This window comes from Anomaloglossus baeobatrachus, chromosome 2 (assembly GCF_048569485.1).
Source record: "Anomaloglossus baeobatrachus isolate aAnoBae1 chromosome 2, aAnoBae1.hap1, whole genome shotgun sequence".
Lineage (NCBI taxonomy): Eukaryota > Metazoa > Chordata > Amphibia > Anura > Aromobatidae > Anomaloglossus > Anomaloglossus baeobatrachus.
In genome coordinates this window covers 91,287,070-91,307,110 of record NC_134354.1, presented here as the reverse complement: position 1 = coordinate 91,307,110, position 20,041 = coordinate 91,287,070, and the positions used below count along the sequence as shown (strand labels likewise).

The following is a 20,041-nucleotide window of genomic DNA, read 5'->3' as shown; positions in this document are numbered from 1 at the left end:
TCTGGTCCTAAATAATACGAGGTTTGTCTCTGACATCAATTAATTTGATGCAGGAGGTATGCTTGCTGACAATAAAGTATGGATCGTAAAATTAAACACAAAAATGCACTCGTACAAGGTTTTCTGTTTGACAATGTGCACCGTAAGGCATAGCTCATGTCTGACCCTAGATTGGCTGGAAGCCATTGATAATAAAAAAAAAAACTCCAGAAAAGTTTACCATTAAAAAATAAAAAAAATTTGGGGATATACTGAAAAGTTTAAAGGGGTTGTACACTTTCAGGAAAGTGGACCCCAAACTTTGTAAAATACCTACAGTACAACAAAAAAACAACAAACTCAGGCTCTTCTAGGATCCAGCTCCAAAGCACTGTTCCAGTTTCAGTGTTGTGGCTGCAGCGGTGACTTTAAATCAACAGTGCAAGTGACCTCTTTAGTCAATCACTGACCTGAGCGGCCTAAATGGGTTGTGCGGTTTAGAATGACAAGTCTGCAGTCACTCTGTGTGACTGCAGACTTGTAAATGCTCCTATTGCACGTACTGTACGCTATGAGGATTCGGCGGTGTCAGAGCTGGGAATGGAAGTCAAATATGGGATATGAATACTCCCAGCCAGAACCCAACCAGTGGGCGTGGTGTGAGGCAGCGCGCACTAGTTAGGCGCAGCCATGTTCAATTACAATAAAATTGTATTGAGCGAGGCCGCACCCTGTCTAGTGGGTGTAGCCTCACACTGTAGTGGTGTTGCCCCTACGAATGGTTAAGTACACTACACCTTTAAAAAACAGTGCTTTCCTGTGTTCTGTGTTTCGTGTACTAGCCAGGCAGAGTCGGCGCTCCCCTCTGAACTGAGCAGTTGGACCAACCCTGCAAAATAAGTGCGGGAAGCAAAGAAAGAGTTGGAGAAGAGCTTGGGGTGAGAACAGGAGGAGTCGGGTCACTTGAGATAAAAGAGCTGACCAGAAACACTATCCGAGGATGGAGAAGACAGGCACAGTGCCAGCCTCAGAGAGGCATTGCATGCCGGACAGTGACAGAGCCCTGGAGTCCGCCGAGCCCCTACCGGATTGGAAATTTCATGAGGTCAGCGTGAGAAGAGACGTTATCCAGACAAGCACTTTAGGCCTGTGATCAAGGAGATGTTCCCCCTGCTTTGTAAGGAGATTGCGCACCGCCGAGCCTCCCGAACTCTGCAGAATCGAGCTCCCGGGAGTGGACTTGGCTCTCCGTAGCAGTACAGTGAGTCCCTTTACCAGTGCACACTCTCAATAGGGCATAGTGTAGACCGCAGTTGCAAGAGCGCGGTAGCCGCGTGGCTTGAATAGCGGAGGACAGTTAGCTGTATTCATAGTGTAGGTTCTAGCCTAATTTGTGTACCAAAGTTTTCCTACTTTATTTGTGTCTGTAATAGTTGGGGTGACATAGTTTGTGTGGCCCAACCAGAATCTGCAAGAGTTTTTACCTTTATTGTTGATATAACAGACTTTACCATTTAAATGCATCTTTTTCTCCTGTCCAGTAATAAAGCTATTACCTTGTTTCTGGACTCTCGTCAACTATACCGTAATTGACCTCTGCATAGCGGAGGTACCTTCGCCTCATCTACAGCACTGCGCCCACTAGGCTGATCCTGGCTGGGGGTATGCATATCACATACCTGTGGTCTGCAGACCTTCATTCTCAGCTCTCACACCAGCGATTCCTCACAGTACAGAGTGTGTGTACTAGAAGGATTTACAAGTCTGCAGTCACACAGAGTGACTGAAGACTTCATTCTAGACCAGACAAGCCTTTTAAGCACTGAGCTCTGTAGCTGTGCTGAAGTTGATGGGACATCACCGCGGCAGCCAAAGCTCCGACACCAGAGCAATGGTGGGGAAGAGTCAGTACCTGCTCAGTTTGTTATTTTAGGTAGTTTTGCGCTCACTTTTGTGAAAGTGGACAAACCCTTTCTTGAAACATGGATCCCCTTTATCAGATGGTCCACACATTCTAGGACCCACTTTAATGCCATTACGTGACAACGTGAGTCTAAAGCTGGGGTCACACTAAACGACAGCGACGTTGCTGTTACGTCACCAGTTTCTGTGACGTAGCAGCGACCTTGTAAGTCGCTGTTATGATGGCTGCTTAGCTGTCAAACAGCAGCCGAAGCAGCGATCATAACGACAGTGCTGCAACATGTGCAGAGAGCAGGGAGCCGCGCACACTGAGTGCTGGCTCCTTGCTCTCCTAGCTACAGTACACATCGGGTTAATTACACGATGTGTCCTGCAGCTACATGTGCAGAGAGCAGGGAGCCGCGCACACTGCTTAGCGCTGGCTCCTTGCTCTCCTAGCTACAGTACACATCGGGTTAATTACACGATGTGTACTGCAGCTACATGTGTAGAGAGCAGGGAGCCGCGCACACTGCTTAGCGCTGGCTCCTTGCTCTCCTAGCTACAGTACACATCGGGTTAATTACACGATGTGTACTGCAGCTACATGTGCAGAGAGCAGGAGCCGGCACTGGCACCGTGAGAGCGGCGGAGGCTGGCAAGGAAGGTAAATATCGGTTAACCACCTTGGTTACCCGATGTTTACCTTGGTTACAGCTTACCGCAGCTGCCAGATGCCGGTCCTGCTCTCTGCTCGTTTCATTTCGTCGCTCTCTCGCTGTCACACACAGCGATCTGTGCATCACAGCGGGAGAGTGACGACCAAAAAATGAAGCTGGACATTCAGCAACGAGCGGCGACCTCACAGCAGGGGCCAGCTCGTTGCTGGATGTCACACACAGCGACAGCGACGAGACGTCGCTGCAACGTCACAGAAAATGGTGACGTAGCAGCGACGTCGTTGTCATTGTCGCTGTGTGTGACACCACCTTTAGTGGTAAAGTTTCTTCTTGTGGAGTCCCCCAAGTTAACATAAGGAGACATATAAGCCATGCAATGCTCCTCTGGGAATATATATGCACATAACCTTTACAGAGAGGAAGAGGATAGGAACTCTAGTGTCACCTATTGGAAGTAGCAATTCTAAAAATCAACATCGACTCTTTATAGAGCCTTGCCATATGACTTAGGATAAAAAGCCAAACCAGAATCTCCATTTGCAGACACTTATTTCAGGGTGTTTGTCCCTCATCAGATCAAAGCAGGAGATCTGATTTGGCACTTGAGTTCCAATACTCTTCTTCTCTGAAGTGGCTATTTGCAAGATATTGTGGTATGCAGACAATTAGACATAAAACAATACCTATGATAACCAACTGTATTTCAACTGTTAAGGTGCCCATACACTTAGAAGTCAGACAAATGCCACCAGCTATCTCTACCAACTGTCCCATAAACATGCATGTTGAGTTTCAAGCCTCCATTTATTGTTATTGAGGAGTAAGGCTACTTTTAGACTACGTTTTTTTAGCATGCGTCATGAACTTTTTTTGCTGCAAAAGCGGATCCTGTTTTTGTAGAGAAAAATGCATGCAAACGCATGTGTTATTTTGCAGGATCCTGTCACTTCAAGTTTATGGGCGGGCATTGGAGTCATGTGATCGGGAGTGAGGGGAACTGAACGTGAGACTGGGAGCCGGCATCTGACAGCTGCGGTAAGCTGTAACCAAGGTAAATATCGGGTAACTAAGTGAAGTGCTTTGCTTGAATACCCGATATTTACCTTGGTTACGAGCGTCTGCAGCTGCTAGGAGCCGGCTCCCTGCACATGTAACCAAGGTAAACATCGGGTAACTAAGAAGCGCTTTGCTTGGTTACCTGATATTTACTTTGGTTACGAGCATCCACCGCTATCAGGCGGGGGAGAGAGAGAGAGGAGAGAGGGAGAGAGGGAGGGGGAGAGAGGGAGGGAGAGAGAGACTGATCACGACAGGCTGGTTTCTGGGCATGCTCAGTAGAGCAAGCAGGATCCTGTCTATCAGCATGCCAGCGTTCACATGCGTTTGCGTGCTGTTTAGTCAGGATCAAGCGATTTACAGTATTTGGACGCAGCTCAAAAACGCTACAAGTAGCGTTTTTGAAAAAAGTTAAAAAACTGCAAGTCGCTGGATCCTCACTATAACGCACGCAAACACAGGTGAACGCATGTTGACGCGAGTCCATTGCAAATGCATTGAAATGAAAATGCATTTGCACTGGATCCGTTTTTGCGTTAAAAAAACGTTCATGACGCATGTTAAAAAAACGTAGTGTGAAAGCAGCTTAAGAAGCAAGATGCTGCCGGACAGCACTGATGGCATTTTAACTCCAACGGGATCCTGCATTGTAATGCAATTTCCCAAGAAGGCCTCCATACAAGAATTTTTCTCAAAATAGTAAGTTATCCTCTATTAATAGAATATATAAGGGAATAAAGGATCAAAGGAAATAAGTTACTGAGGGGTTTGTCCATTGGGACCCCTAGAGATTTCGAGATTGAATTTCTATCTAAATTGAGTGGAGGTAACTTCAGCGCTCCACTTTTTCCTGGCAGTCCTGTACACAATAAATGGAGCAGAGATGTGTATGTTTGACCTCTACTCCATACACATGTGGTTCTGCAAAACCCCATTCTCACAATCTCTGGCGTCCCAGCAGTTGGACGCCCGGCAATCAGTGAATTATCCCTATTCCTATCTTATTATCCTTATCATATTGATAGATAACTTGCAATCTTGAGAAAACCTCTTTAATGATTGCCTGGTACCAGCGAATTCGACGGTTTCAGCAATAATGTGTTTGGCATCAATGCATTAATTACCCTACTGTATTATGATGATTATACTGTTGTATGAAAAAAATGAGCTATATTTTTTTGTGATATCACTATTTTTATTGCGTGTTCCATAAAATTGTTCATGTCCTAGAATGTTTTTTGCATATTATTCTAATACTTTGCTATAACTGGGCACATTATTCCTATACTGTGACAGCACTGATTGCAATAGGTTATATCTCGGGAGGTCCACTGGTTCCCCTGCTGCCCACAAAGACACCATTAATATAAGTGAATATATAGTTAGAGTTTAACAGTTTTTTTCGCTACTCAGCCAAAAACTATGAGAACGGTGATGGATTCTCTGCCTTTGTCCATTACTCATGCAACAATGTTGGTCTATCAATTAACAATATTTTTTTCTATTAAATTTACTTTTTACTTGATTTATTTTCCAGTTGTTTTCAAGAAAATAGATACTGTCCTTCTGGTTTCCAGTGGAACAGTACCAAGTGCGAGTGTGTGCTTGAAAAGGATACCCCACTTATCAGAAGAAGGGAAGGTACTGTTCTCACCAGCTGATACCATAGACATGTATGTTTCTACAGATGTACATTCATTTCTGCCTGCTTTTTCATTGCAATTTTGAGAATATATGTTGCTATTTGCTAACTATAAAGAATATATTTTAGGTCTTACACTATTGCTATTTGTTTGTACTATTTATGGATGAATCCACCACTAGCCACTTGCTGAAGGATATGTGCACAAGGGTCAGATGTGGTGTTAGATTTCTACGCAGATACTTCATACAGAAAATTTGCTGTATGTTACAGCTCCAAAGAAAAAAACAAGAAAGCCACCACTAAATGTGCACTACAGCACTAAAAATTCCAAACTGTACTTATTATTAAAATTTGAGATTTTTGGCAAAAAAATGCAATTTCTTGAGCTACCCCGCCACGTCACGGCAAATATCTTTGGGGCAATCCTACTCTAAAATATTTTTATATAAAATGTGCCATACGACCTCACATATGAAAAGGTAGAACAGTTCTTAGCAGCACTTAAGGCCCATTTACACACAGCAACATCGCTAGCAATGTCACTGCCGATCACACCCGCCCCCGTCGTTTGTGCGTCACGGGCAAATCGCTGCCCGTGGCGCACAATATCGTTAGTCCCTGTCACACATACTTACCTGCTTAGCGACATCACTGTAGCCAGCGAACTGCCTCTTTTCTAAAGGGGCGGTTTGTGCGGCGTCACAGCGATGTCACACGGCAGGCGGACAATAGAAGAGGAGGGGCGGAGAGCAGTCGAAGGAAAGACACGCCCACCTCTTTGCCGGAGGATGCAGGTACGGTGTTGTTCGTCGTTCCTGGGGTGTCACATGTAGCGATTTGTGCTGCTTCAGGAACGACGAACAACCTGCGTCCAGCACGAGCAACGATATTATGAAAATGAACGACGTGCCAACGATCAGCGACTAGGCGAGTAATTTTGATCGTTAGCAGTCGTTTGTACGTTTCACACGCAACGACGTCGCTAACGAGGCTGGATGTGCGTCACGAATTCCGTGACCCCCAACGACATCTCGTTAGCGATGTCATTGCTTGTAAATGGGCCTTTACTTGGTGTTTTTCAATCCCGTACCCATGACTGAATCATAGCTGTGGCTGGGACAGGCCCAAGCAAATGCTGCATGAAGTAAATAGCCTGTGGACAGGGCGTGATGACTGAATGGGAACAGCCACCAATTGCTAAAATCAAGACAGGTAGACTACAATCCAAACTGAACAAAGAAAAAACAAGAAAGCCAGCACTAAATGTTACAGCACCAGTGTAGTGCCAAGGGAATGGGGTACTCGGTTCCGGGTGGAATATACCGTTAGGGATGTCACTTTGGTGGCCGTTGCCCGGTTCTGTGCCCTGGGCCCCTTTTGTAAGGGGGAATTATTTACAGGGGAGATAATAGTTAATGTCATGTGACGCCACCTGCGGGTTGCGGTTAAGGATGGAGAACCGCCGCTGCTAAATGTGGGTACTCCCAGAGCTGGTGGTGATTACAGCAATGGTGTTAGGCCCTCCGCAGGTAGATTATAAGGGGCAATAATGGAGAGCACACCAGGTTGTTCTTTAACAGTCTCTACTCACTCAGGCCCTTTGATTACTGGTTCAGGTCCCTTGGAGTATCAGTGCCAATGTAGTGACCCAGGTTGCTCTGTCCCTGGCACTCTCTGTTGGTTGGGTCCCCGTAGCGTGGAGCGTTTGGGGCCCTACTGCCCCTTTTGGGGTACAGTCTCCTTTTCTTTACGGCGGGCAGTGCAGACCCTGTAGGGAGGTGTCCGAACCCTGATCCTAGTTTACTACTGATGCTCCCGGATTATTTGGTTCGGTGAAGTCCGTGAAGGTGTCCTCACCGGGCAGGTATTTATCAAGCCGTGTTGAACTGGTGCCTGATCTAGGGCCCTGTGCCCCGTGCGTTCTCCAGTCCCAGCAGTATCTCCGGTACCCGTCCTGGCGTATCTCCGTTACCCACCTCTCTTGTGCCCCCAGGTCACCACTGCACGGATCCAGCTCAGGCACGTCCGCACACTTCTCCTGTGTGCTACACTCTCTACTGACTGACTGCTGACCCCTTCCACCAGGCTGGCTAATCCCAGTGACTCGTTCCTTTCCATGGTGACCATCCCCTTACATCAGGGGTGGGGAACCTCCGGTCCGCGGGCCATATGCGGCTCACCATGGCCTGTTTTGCGGCCCCTGGGCACATTCCCGGTGACCGCGGTGCTCAGGCAGACGCTCCTCCTTTCGGCTACTGGCCCTTTAAATCCCCATATGCGTTGCAAGCATGGCCGCCGGTAGCGATGTGCGAGCTGTGCAGTCACACAGAGCTGGCCGGCACACTGCACAAGGGAGGATTTCCCCCCAGCCTCTGGCTCCTGCACGATCTCCTGTCAGATTACAGTTAGAAGCACAATGATGGGGGAGGGGCCTGCACGGCACTGTGGGGGGTTGAATAGTGCCATGTGCTCAGCCTCTCACCCTCCTGTCCTGTGCACTCAGGCCTCTGTGCTCGGCTGCTCAGATCTAGCACCGCAGTGGAGTCAGGAGACAGAATGAAGCCAGCGCTGATTGACATTAACCAGTCAGTGCTCAGCTGTTTTCTGCTGTAGCCCTTGAACTCATCTGTGGCATCCATCCTGAATGAGGAGGGAGCGTCAGTCAGGAACTTGTGCTGCACCTGATCTTACAGGGGCAACTAAGTGTGGCGCCCTGGACAAGCCAAGGGCCACAGAGAACAACACCTACACACCCCACACTCCCGGTCAGGCACACCTAAGTCAGACAGAAACCCTTGTTGCCTTCCTCCAGGGGCTGATGTTCACACCAGGGGGTGGGCCAGGCGGTTGGCCCCGCCCACCGAGGAGTTCGCAGTCCTGGAGGCGAGAAAAGTAAGCAGATCAGTTTGAGAGTGGAAAGTGGAAGGAAGGAAAGTGGTAGTAGAGCAGACTGAAGTTGGTCCGGGTGTGTGGCCCGGACGGATCAGCAAGGTTGGCAGACGGTGGTGACCGTCTGCAGGAGTGGCCTATTGGAGCTAACCGTAAGGACCATGGACGGGCGGTGGCCCGGCGGTACCGAACCGGTACGCAAAGAGAAGCCAGCACCATCCGGCAGGGGCTTACGGACCCCGGCAAGGCTAAGAGTCGCCGTGAATTTGCCAAATCCGTTAGCGAAGGGAACCTCCTGGGTTTCCCAGCAGCCAAGTCCTGACAGAAGGCAACCATCCAACAGAGAGGGGGAAACATAGTCACCGCCAAGGCTAAAGTTCCCAGGGCCAGAGCCTGCGGGCAAAAGGGGCTCCTTCAGCACCCATCCAAGCTGGGGAGCGGGTTACCGGTGGGAACCCACTGGAACCGTACACACTACATAGGTGCAGGGAAAGGCAGTCACCATCAACCTGCCGGGAGAAACAACACCGCAGCCGTCTGTGGGACCCGTCCATCCAGCCATGTGTTTTACCGAGAACTGTGTCCTCATCATTGGCTGAGTGAGTACCACCGTGCCGTGCGGCACAGCGCTGCCCCCGCGACCCTGCACCTCGCCAGGCCCCGTAACCCGCCTGCCATCCATCCCTACCCCCATCACCGGGCCCCGGGACAACCAACTTCCTACCCACGGAGGGGAGAACTAACATCCAGGCTGCTCCCTGTCATCGCTCCCGGGATCCCCCGTCCAGAGCAGCGGTGGTGTCACCAATATCACCACAACCGTGGGTGGCGTCACGGACAATAACCAAATCCCCACCATCCAATCCCCACCCTTTTCACTCACGGGCGAGGAGCGCCGCTCGAGTCCCCGGGATCCAGGCCACCGCTCAAGCCACCACCGAGCAGCAGCAGCCACAGCAGCAGCGGCCGGACCCGAGCAGTGGGAGAGCGCAGCGTCCCCTCCTCCGCCCGCGACATAAGCAGCAGGTATTTATATCTGACCTAAGTGTGTTTATATCTAATATATCCAATCATATATCTAATATATTAGTGACTTCAATGTTCAGTGTATGTATGCTGTATATGTCCAGTGCGTGAGTGCTGTGTATGCGTAAGCGTATGTGAGTGATGTTTACAGCGTCTGTGAGTGATGTATACAGGGTGTGAGTGCTGTGCATGGCATATGAGTGCTGTGTACGGTGTGTAAGTGCTGTGTACAGTATACATGTGTTCTGAATATGGCCAGTGTGTGTCGTGTGCGGTATACAATATGACCAGTGTGTCAATTTTGTGTGCAGTATATGGCCAGTGTGTCAATTTTGTGTGCAGTATATTGCCAGTGTATCGAAGCTGTGTGTGATATATGGCCAGTGTGTCAGGGCTGTGTGCTGTATACAGCCAGTGTGTCAGGGCTGTGTGCGGTATACAGCCAGTGTGTCAGGGCTGTGTGCGGTATACAGCCAGTGTGTCAGGGCTGTGTGCGGTATACGGCCAATGTGTCAGGGTTGTGTGCTGTATACAACCAGCAGTGTGTCAGGGCTGTGTGCGGTATACAGCCAGTGTGTCAGGGATGTGTGCGGTATACAGCCAGTGTGTCAGGGCTGTGTGTGGTATATGGCGAGTGTGTCGGGACTGTGTGCATTATACGGCCATTGTGTCAGGGCTGTGTGCGGTATACGACCAGTGTGTCGGGGCTGTATGCTGTATACGGCCAGTGTGTCAGAGCTGTGTGCGATATACAGCCAGTGTGTCATGGTTGTGTTTGGTATATAGCCAGTGTGTGAGGGCTGTGTGTGTATGTACAGCATCTTTTATGTGATGTATATGGTTTACCAATCTTAATTTCACAAAGTTGACTGTGCTCCAGACTGAGACAAACCTGGAAAAGCAGCTGTGAGAAGCTACATGATCAAAATCACCAAACCTCATAGCCATTCAAATAGCATAACGACCCCCACATAGCCCTCCAAACAGTATTGTCGCCCTTACATTGCCCTTCAAGCAGTAAATGGCCCCTAGATAGCCCTCTAAGCTGTATAATAGCCCTCACAGCACTGCAAACGGTATAATGGCTCCCATTGATTTAAAATAAATACATAAATAAAATAAAAACCTCTCCTTGGTCACTTGCTGGAACGGTCTCTGCAGCACGTGGACGGCAGCTGTGCACTACATCACTCCCGCTGTGCTGAGATGTCAGAGCTCAGATACTGAGGAAGAATTATCGAGGACGGAGCAGACAGTTCCTTGACTCACGTTCCGCAGAGGGGCCGCGTGGTCTATTAGCGATACGCCACTGGAATATGATGTCTTTTTCAGGATGGTACATTCTGTAACTTGTCTGACAAAGTGCTGTATACTGTAAATACAAAAAAGAATGAACATATGCACTGCAATGTAAAAACGACTTGCTGTTCATAAGTTCAATCTTTGGAGCTTCTTTTAATGACTTCTGCACTACAGATTCAAAGTGATTAAAATAAGGGACCAGTCCATTCTGCAGGTGGCTTCTGCTTGGAAGCTGCTCACAAGTTTGCACAATACAAGTAAAAGAAAAGGCCGGTGGCTTACTTGGTGCAAAAAATGACCCAAAATACTGTAGTCTGAAAAATACACCAGCGTATCCTGAAGCATCCTTGACTTGAAAAACTAAGACATTGTGTACATACAGTATATCCCCTTGAAGGAGTTGCTGCAGCCTAAGGCCTCTTTCACACGTTCGTGAAAAACCACGCACGCTTTTCATGGACGTGTCAGAGGTGCATTTTGTTTTCCGTGAGCCGTGTTTATTGCCCACGTGTGTTCTCCGTGTGTTATCCGTGATAACACACGGACAACAGGAACTTTCTACTCACCTGTCCCTGGCGTCTCTGTCCATGGTGCTGATCTACGGTCTCCGGTCCTGCCGACTCCCCGCTGCTGCTTACGGCCGCAGTGAAGTGAATATTCAATTAGCACAATGAGCGGTGGTCGGCAGCAAGTGACAGCAGCGGCAGAGACTGCAGGGCTGGAGAAGGTGAGTAAAGTTTTGTTTTTTTTTCTCGCAGACACATGTCTTTTCTCCGGTGCATGTCACGCAGAACACATCCGTGTGGTCCGTTTGTGTTACGTGTGACCCGTTTGCATTCCGTGTGACACCTGTGATGCCGGAGAGAAAACGGACATGTTGCCGTGAGAAACACACAGACAAACGTATGTACGGAACGGACACACGTTCCATGCGTAAATACATACGTGTATCCAAATCCATTGGAATACGTAGGTCTACGTGTGTACGTGTCTCCAGTACGTGCGGAAACTGACCAAACACGTACCGGAGGCACGTATGTGTGAAAGAGGCCTAACACAAATTCTCCCCGACTATCAACTGAATAGGTTAATTCTTGGATAACCAACAAAGGTAAAGCAGACAGCTGCGGGCTGATATTATCAGGCTGGGAAGGACCATGGTTATTTGGACCTTTCCAGCCTAAAAATAGCAACCTTCATCTGCCCCAGATGTAGCACATCACATTAGATGCGACAACTATGGCGCTTCGCATCAGCTCTTCTGATTGCCCTGGTGTGGTGGCAGTTGGGGTAATAGTAATTTCGGTTGATGTCAGCTGTGTAGTGTCAGCTGGCATCAAGTCCTTTTGTTAGTAATGAACAGATGCCTACCAAATATTCCCGTTACTAACCCAGTAAGTAAAAAGAAAAAAAAACATACAAAACTAGTTTCTTTTAAAAATATTCCCTGACTTTTTCCTTGATGCACCAAAACCATGCAGGTTCAAAGCTAGGGGTGGGATTGGACCAGTGTTCAGCGTGTAGTCCAGCAGTGATAATCACCTGCTGATAAAACGCTCATTGTACTGACACAACAGCACACAGGCTAATAAGTGACATGTCCCTGAAATCCGTGTCTCAAACCCTACAATATGCCGTACTCAGATTATATAGTAAAAATTTGGTGACAGATTAAAAACCCTTTAAATGCCAGCTGGAGGCCATGACAGGTGTTTCCTAATTAGGAGTATTTGTTAACTAATCTCACTCTACTGTTGGTTGCAATCTTAATATTTTCTAGTCACTTTTTGGAAAAATGAGCCACCTGTGCAGAGTCTATTTGTCTACAATTAGACTAATGTATATCAATATCTATTGCATATAGATCTTAAAATATTATACATTTATTTTCCGTAGAGTTGGCTTTATGTGGCGCACACATGGAGTTTGAAGACAGTTGTGAATGTGTGTGTAAGCTGAAATGTCCCGGGAGCCTTGTACTCAACACCGAGAACTGTACCTGTAATGAATGTAGTGAAAATCTGGACAGCTGCTGTGAAAAAAAGAAAATATATCACCCAGAAACCTGCAGGTGAGGATCACCAATACTGAATAATACATAAGTGATTGTATGGATTGTCTATGAGGCTGTAAAGCCCCAATACACGTTAGACTGACGTTGACCAAACCCCCCAATATCCGTCTAAGGGCAGGGTCACACTTGTGTATGACTCGCACCAGTGCAATGTGAGAAAATCTTGCATTGCACTCGGCCCCATGTAAGGCCTGCAACACACATCCGTGCCGCCGGTACGTGTTTGGGACTTTTTGACATGTACCGGCGGCACGAACACACGTGCACCAATGTTACCCTATGGTAACAGGCACACACACATAAAGCCACACGGAACGTGTCTTCGTGTGGTTTGTACGTGTGTGCGTTTTTTAACACGGCTGACATGTCCACGTTTCACCGGCATCACGCAGGTACGGACCCGCTAAAGTCAATGGGTCTGCACGTACGTGACACGGACCATGTACGTGTGCTTTCCGTATGGTCCGTGTGCGTTTTTTGTTTTTTTTTAATGGTGAAACCTCTCAAGACACACGGACTGCACACGGACATGACACGTACGTATCTCACGCATACACGGACATTCAACACGCACGCACGGCAAGCATATGCCATCTTACTGATGTCACATGTACCGGAGAAACGGACATCCAAAACGGAACACGGACCCGAAAAACGGACCGCGAGACATGCACGTGTTTTCTGCAGACGTGTGTTTCAGGCCTAAGACAATGCTGTAGCTCAGATCTGCGAGGTTTTTCCTCAGTCCTGCTGCTATTGTTTGTGAGAGCTGTATCACTCGCACTCATACAAGTCTATATGTGCGAGAGAGACATTGGACTGCACTCGGATGCTATCACAGTGCACTGCGAAATATGCACAGGCTGACATTGGAGGAGATGGAGAGATTAATCCCTTCCTCTCCTCCGGAGCTGTGATCTGATCTCAGGAACAGACCACAGTCGCATGACACTCGCAGGAGAGCCTGAGCCGGCGGTCATTAGCATAATGCATCAGATACTCTTGCATCAGATGCGATACGCAAGTGTGACTCTGCCCTAATGTGTGCAGGGGCTCTGGAGAGATGATTGTCATGAGAGTTAAGGGTCCTGCATGACTCCAATTCCCTTTGTTCTCGGTCAGATAAACCCATACTTCAACTGATAGATATATCAGGTGTATGGGGGGGCTTAAATATTGCATCAAGACCTGGATACTCCTTCAGGCCAGTTGTCCATGAATGGTTCCTATGATTTGAAAGGGCTTACGCTAATTAATGGTCAATATAAAAGGCCATTCCCATCTCAGTAAATAATGGCAAATCACTAAAATATGCTATCACTGATCAATGATCATTAGGAGTCTGAGCTCTTTCCTACCAAACCTGACAGTGAAGATCACACTGGATGTCTGTGCTGCGTCCCTTTAAATTTTTCCTCAGTACAGCGGAGTAAAGGCCGCTTTACATGCTGCGATCTAGCTTTCAATATCGCTAGCGTGTGTACCCGCCCCCATCAATTGTGCGTCACGGGCAAATCGCTGCCCGTAGTGCACAACATCGCTCTGACCCGTCACACTTCTTATCTGCCTAGTGACGTAGCTGTGACCGGTGAACTGCCTCCTTTCTAAGGGGACGGTTCGTTCGGCGTCACAGCGACGTCGCTAAGCGGCCACCCAATCGAAGCAGAGGGGCGGAGATGAGCGGGACGAACATGCCGCCCACTTCCTAAAGCTAAAGCAATGTCGTTAGGGTCACGGAATTCGTGACGCACATCTGGCCTTGTTAGCGATGTCGTTGCATGTGAAACGTACAAGTGACCGCTAACGAGCAATAATACTCACCTTATCGTTGCTTGTTGACACGCTCCTCCATTCCCAAATATCGTTGGTGCTGCAGGTACGATGTTGTTCGTCGTTCCTGCGGCAGCATACATCGCTATGTGTGACACCGCAGGAACGAGGAACCTCACCTTACCTGCGGCCGCCCACAATGAGGAAGGAAGGAGGTGGGCGGGATGTTCGTCCCGCTCATCTCCACCCCTATGCTTCGATTGGGCGGACGCTTAGTGACGTTGCTGTGATGCCGAACGAATCGCCCCCTTAGAAAGGAGGCGGTTTGCCGGTCACAGTGACGTCGCTAGGCAGGTAAGAAGTGTGACAGGTCCGAGCGATGTTGTGCGCCATGGGCAGCGATTTGCCCATGACGCACAACCGATGTGGGCGGGTAGGCACGCTAGCAATCTCACTAGCAAGATCGCAGCGTGCAAAGCGGCCTTAAGGCGATGTTCACATTTCCAGTAATTATCCATTTGAATGGATCCAGCACCAATCCGTTGGCAAAATGTTGGCACAACTTTTATGTCCATTTTTAAAAAACTTATTTCAGCTGGATCCCTTTCTTCAACATTAAAGTCTATGGAAAACGGACCAATCTGTGAAAAGAAACTCAGAGCTGAAGAGGCATTAATGCATTGATGCATTCTCTTCATTCTAGGGTTACGTGCACATGCAGCTTTTTAGGTGTTTTTTTACTCAAAAAAATCTGAAAAAAATCACTCAAAAACACTTAAAAGACTCTTTCTATTCATTTTTAAAACTACATTGTTCCAGTAGGAATGCTTGGACATGATACCCATAATGTGATGGTGCACCACCACATTATGGGTGTCAGGTCCGAGCATTCCTACATGAACAGTGTCCTGGAAAGTGGATTGGTCATCGTGGGCCAGTTGAATGGCCACCAAGGTCTCCCAATCTAACCCCCTTAGACTTTTATCTTTGGGGTCATCTGAAGGCAATTGTCTATGCTGTGAAGATACAAGATGTGCAGCATCTGAAACAACGGATACTGGAAGCCTGTGCCAGCATTTCCTGTGCGGTGTTGCTATCAGTGTGTCAAGAGTGGGAGAAGAGACTTGCATTGACAATCCAACACAATGGGCAGCACTTTGGACACATTTTATAAGTGGTCATAAAATTGTAAATAACTAATGAACGAATAACGTTATGTTAAAACCAAGCACACCATTGTTTGTCTTGTGAAATTCTCAATAAGTTTGAAGTGTTACATGATCCTCTTCCCATTGGAAAAAATAAAGGTGGCTCCAAAATGGCTGACTTCAAAATAGCCGCCATGGTCACCACCTGTCTTGAAAAGTTTCCCCCCCTGCCATATACTAATGAGCCACAAACAGGAAGTTGATATCACCAACCATTCCCATTTTATTTAGGTGTATCCATATAAATGTTTGTTGTTGATATATTCAGTCATTGAGCATTTTTTTCCACTTTAGTTTTCGAAAATAAAATAAGTGCACATCACTTCTTTGAAGCTCCAAACTAGGCTCTGTCCAATCAAAGACAAAGAAAGAATGTTTCATGAAAAAGTTTCTACTAGAAAACCTATCATTTTTTTATATCCTCAGAAATATTCCATTTACACATTCCCTAAAGATTTGTTCAGGGTTCAGAGGACAGACATCAGTGATCAATAAATGAGTTTTTCGATACTTGGACAATCCCTTCTCAATCACTGTGTTATCCCCAACTAAAACAATAACACCTATACTAACCTCCGGTGCTAGAAGTGTTCCAGCAGTGTTACCACTGGCTCTCCTGGGACTCACGTGATGCTGTTATGTCACACAATCCCTAAGGCCAATCAGAGACCGCTTTACTGACCCTGTTTTTGGATGTAACTGACATCTGAAGGAAGTGAGTCCTCCGGATGTCTGAGTTGTGTAAAGGAGGGGACTATAAAACGAATGCTCATTGGCTGCAGGAATCGCAAGAGAACCAGTGCTGACATAGCTGGAAGGGCGCTGGCACTGGAGGTGAGTATAGGTGTTATTATTTTACTGAAAGGGAAACCTAGTGATTGAGAAGGGGTTGTCCGAGTAGTGGACAAACCCTTTAAGCAATGAAACATCATAATAATATACTATCATTTACTGAAATGAAAATACAGTACCAGCTAAGGAATTTCCATTTGTAAGGATCTTTATAAAGGATGTAGGACTTTCAAAAAAGAGGGCATAATGTTTTAGAAACTGTGCCAGTGTCAGAAGAAAGACCACCTTATTTGTCTAAATTTTTGGCATAAAAGTATACAACCATTGGGTGGCATATGAAAGAGTTGCACCAAATATATGGTGCTGTATTTTCTCCAATTTGAAGAACAAGAGATGGTCCTGCACCAATCCGCGTTTTTACCTGCGGTACCGCATGCATCCGGAGAGATGTAGCTGCAAAGTGACTAATCCAGAGCGGGGGGTGCACGTTAGCAATGAGGATCCGAAGGTAGTAGGAGAGGTAAGGAAAAGACCGCACTCCATCCGCTATACTGTGCTGGAAGACGTTTATTGAAACAAGTGCATGGGTGAAAAGAGGGCCGGAGGCAACCTGTCAGCCGGTTCCCAAGAGAGGACGACGGCCGTTTTGCCTTGATTAGGCTTCCACGGTAACACAGTGACATGTTTGGGGACATGACAGGTTCCCTTTAATTGGATGATTTGCCCTTTGTAGATCACTAACATTTCGATACGCTCACTTTCTCTACAGCTGTAAAGATGATTGTCCATTCCAAGCCAAAGTATGCCCAGGTGGTAGAAGAGTGTGTGCGAAGCAGTTCCCCTGTCTCAGAAGAGGACACATTCCGTATCACACCAGAGAAAATCCATGAGGAGAAGTTTTAAGAGTTCATTGACTACACAAGACTTTTAGGAACTTTACCTGAGAAGCCCATTTATATATCTAACGTATTGGTAAGAAAACAGACGATGAAAAGAAATACTGGAGTTATAAACATTGCTCACTGTATTTCTATTGTGATAGATGTACAGAATCAACCCAACCATGAACCATGAATAGACGGGTCTCTGAAGCCACCTACAGCTCGTCAGTGCAATCACTTTATGGACCTAACTTCAATACTTTCTCCAAAATACATATTCAGATCCACGAGGGATTAATTGGCTGGACTGGTGGTGCCGATGATCAGTGACAGCAGTGTTAATCTCCATAATTTTTGGCCTGAATGCAGAATCAACCACAATTTTGTTATTATGTCTTAGAAATATGTTGGACAGGAGCTGCCAGGGTGGAAATCTTAACCCACATTTGGGTGGATAAGAACAATGAAAGTTACCACTGGACTCAGGCTAAAATGAGAGTTGACCCGATACCTAAAACGGAAACTGTATCTTCAAAAATCTCATTGCAAATTTATATCTTTTTCAGTTAACAAATTCATATGGTAATAAAATGGTATGTACAGGAGGACATAGAACATAAAACATTAATGAGAGCAAAGCTATAGCATGGACAAAGTTTTTAAAATGATTGAATCATTGTTCTTCTCACACAGAGATAGCAATGGTCTGTGGCAGCCATGGGGAGGACTCAAGGCATTGTGCTTAAAGAGAACCTATTATGTCCCCATATGCTATTACTTGCAGATTTAGGGACACTGCTGTCCGACCGCCATCCTTAAAGTGTGGTGACCGGGAAGAAATTAAAGTGAACCTGTCAGGTCCAATGTGCACCCAGAACCATGAGCAGTTCTGGGTGCATATTGCTAATCCCTGCCTAACTGTCCCTGTATACACCAGCATAGATAAAGAGCTCTTTAGAAAAAGTACTTCTAAAGATCAATTACGATATTGTAATGAGCGCAGGGACTAGTTGCAAGGGCGTTATTTCCCCTAACTAGTCCACCCTCATAGCATGTTAGCACACCCACAGAGGCATGCTAACATGCTCTTCAATGCCCACCGTCATTGGCAGTGACGCGTGTACCTGTGTCCATTGTCACCGCCTCAGACACTCGGATTGGGCTCAGTGTGCAGGATCAGACGTCCCGGCACTTCCGGTCATGCACACTAGATCTCTCTGAAGCCGGGACACATACACCTGGCATCATAGTGCGCATGACCTGAAGTGCCGGGACTTCTGATCATGCGCACTGAGCCCAAACCCGGCGTCTGAGGTGGTGACAACAGACACAGGTACGCACATCACTGCCGATGCCGCTGGGCATTGAAGAGCATGTTATCATGCCCCTGTGGGCGTGCTAACTTGCTAAGAGGACGGACTAGTTAGAGGAATTAATGCCCTTGCAAGTAGTCCCTGCGCTCATTAGCATATCATAAAGGATATTTAGAAATACTTTTTCTAAAGATCTCTTAAATCTATGCTAGTGCATACAGGGACGGTTAGGCAGGGATTAAAAATATATAAACCGAGAACTGCTCATGATTCTCGGTGCATATTGCACCTGACAGGTTCACTTTAACTTCAATTCTTTATCTATATTCAGTTATAGAGATGGAACATACCCAGTCACCGATCAGCACACAGTGAGCAGCGCCTGTAACCATGCCCCAGCACTTTAACTGACAGCTCACTCAGAGGTACATCTGTGCGTAACGAGCTGTCAATCAAAGTTTCGAGGTTATGCTCTGAGGGATGTAGCCGCTCTGGCATACTTCTATTACTGAAAGCTGGCGGCTCCTAGGAGGAATAAAGTTAATTTTCTACAGGTATTTGCATTTTCAGTAAAGCGGCAAGACATCATTGAAATGCTATTAACCTGCAGATTAACCCTGTATCTGCAAGTTAATAGTGTTTGGAAACATAACAGATTCCCTATAAAAAGTATCGAACACCAATTTCTCACAGTGAAGGTGCTGAAATGGCAATATCAATAGAGCGCTTACCGTTTGCCACACTTTTGCACACTTTGTAGGACATTAGGGAGCCTTTCCAAGTGCTTTTGTTAATAGATAACATGTATAAAAATCGCCAATCTAGAGTTGTCAGCTTTCTTATTAAATAAAATGGGCAGCCACAGATTGTTAATCACTAATATATGCTTTTTAATCCCTTCACCCCCCAGACTGCACCTTTATGACAGGCCAAATTTTAAAATTCTGACCAGCGTCACTTTATGAGGTAATAACTCTGGAACGCTTCAACGGATGCCTGTGATTCTGAGAATGTTTTTTTGTGACACATTGTACTATATGATAGTAATAAATTTAGGACATTATTTTTTGCATTTATTTGTGAAAATATCTGAAATTTTGCAAAAATATTGAATATTTTCTCAATTTTAAAATTTTTAATTTTATTCCCTTAAACCAGAGAGTTATGACAAAGAAAATAATTAACAAATAACATTTACCACATGACTACTTTACATCAGCATCATTTTTGAAGCTTTTTTTTTTGTTAGGAAGTTAGAATGGTTAAAGGTTTATTAGCAAGTTCTCATTTTCCAAAAAACGTTTCAAAATGATTTGTTTATGGATTACATCACATTTGAAACTCACTCTGAGTAGCCTTTATGACAGAAAATATCCAAATGTGACAGTTTTAAAAAAGAAAATATTGAAAATTAACTTTTTCCCACAATAATGTTGCAATATACCCCATATGTGGTGTTTGGGTACATGGCAGGGCTTGGAAAGGAAAGAGCATCACTTAACGTTTGGAATGCAAAATCGTCTG

The 20,041-nt window shown here is 46.4% G+C and overlaps 1 protein-coding gene across 1 annotated transcript in view; it reads left to right on the top strand.

Annotated features, from left to right (window-relative positions):
- The window catches only part of VEGFD (vascular endothelial growth factor D), a 134,216-nt gene extending 116,103 nt beyond the window's left edge, over positions 1–18,113 (top strand). The window contains exons 5-7 of the mRNA XM_075333121.1: positions 5,155–5,258; positions 12,376–12,550; positions 17,093–18,113. Coding sequence (XP_075189236.1) covers positions 5,155–5,258; positions 12,376–12,550; positions 17,093–17,213 — 400 coding nt within the window. The 3' untranslated portion in view covers positions 17,214–18,113. The remainder of the gene's footprint in view (positions 1–5,154; positions 5,259–12,375; positions 12,551–17,092) is intronic.
- The last annotated feature ends 1,928 nt before the right edge of the window (positions 18,114–20,041 follow it).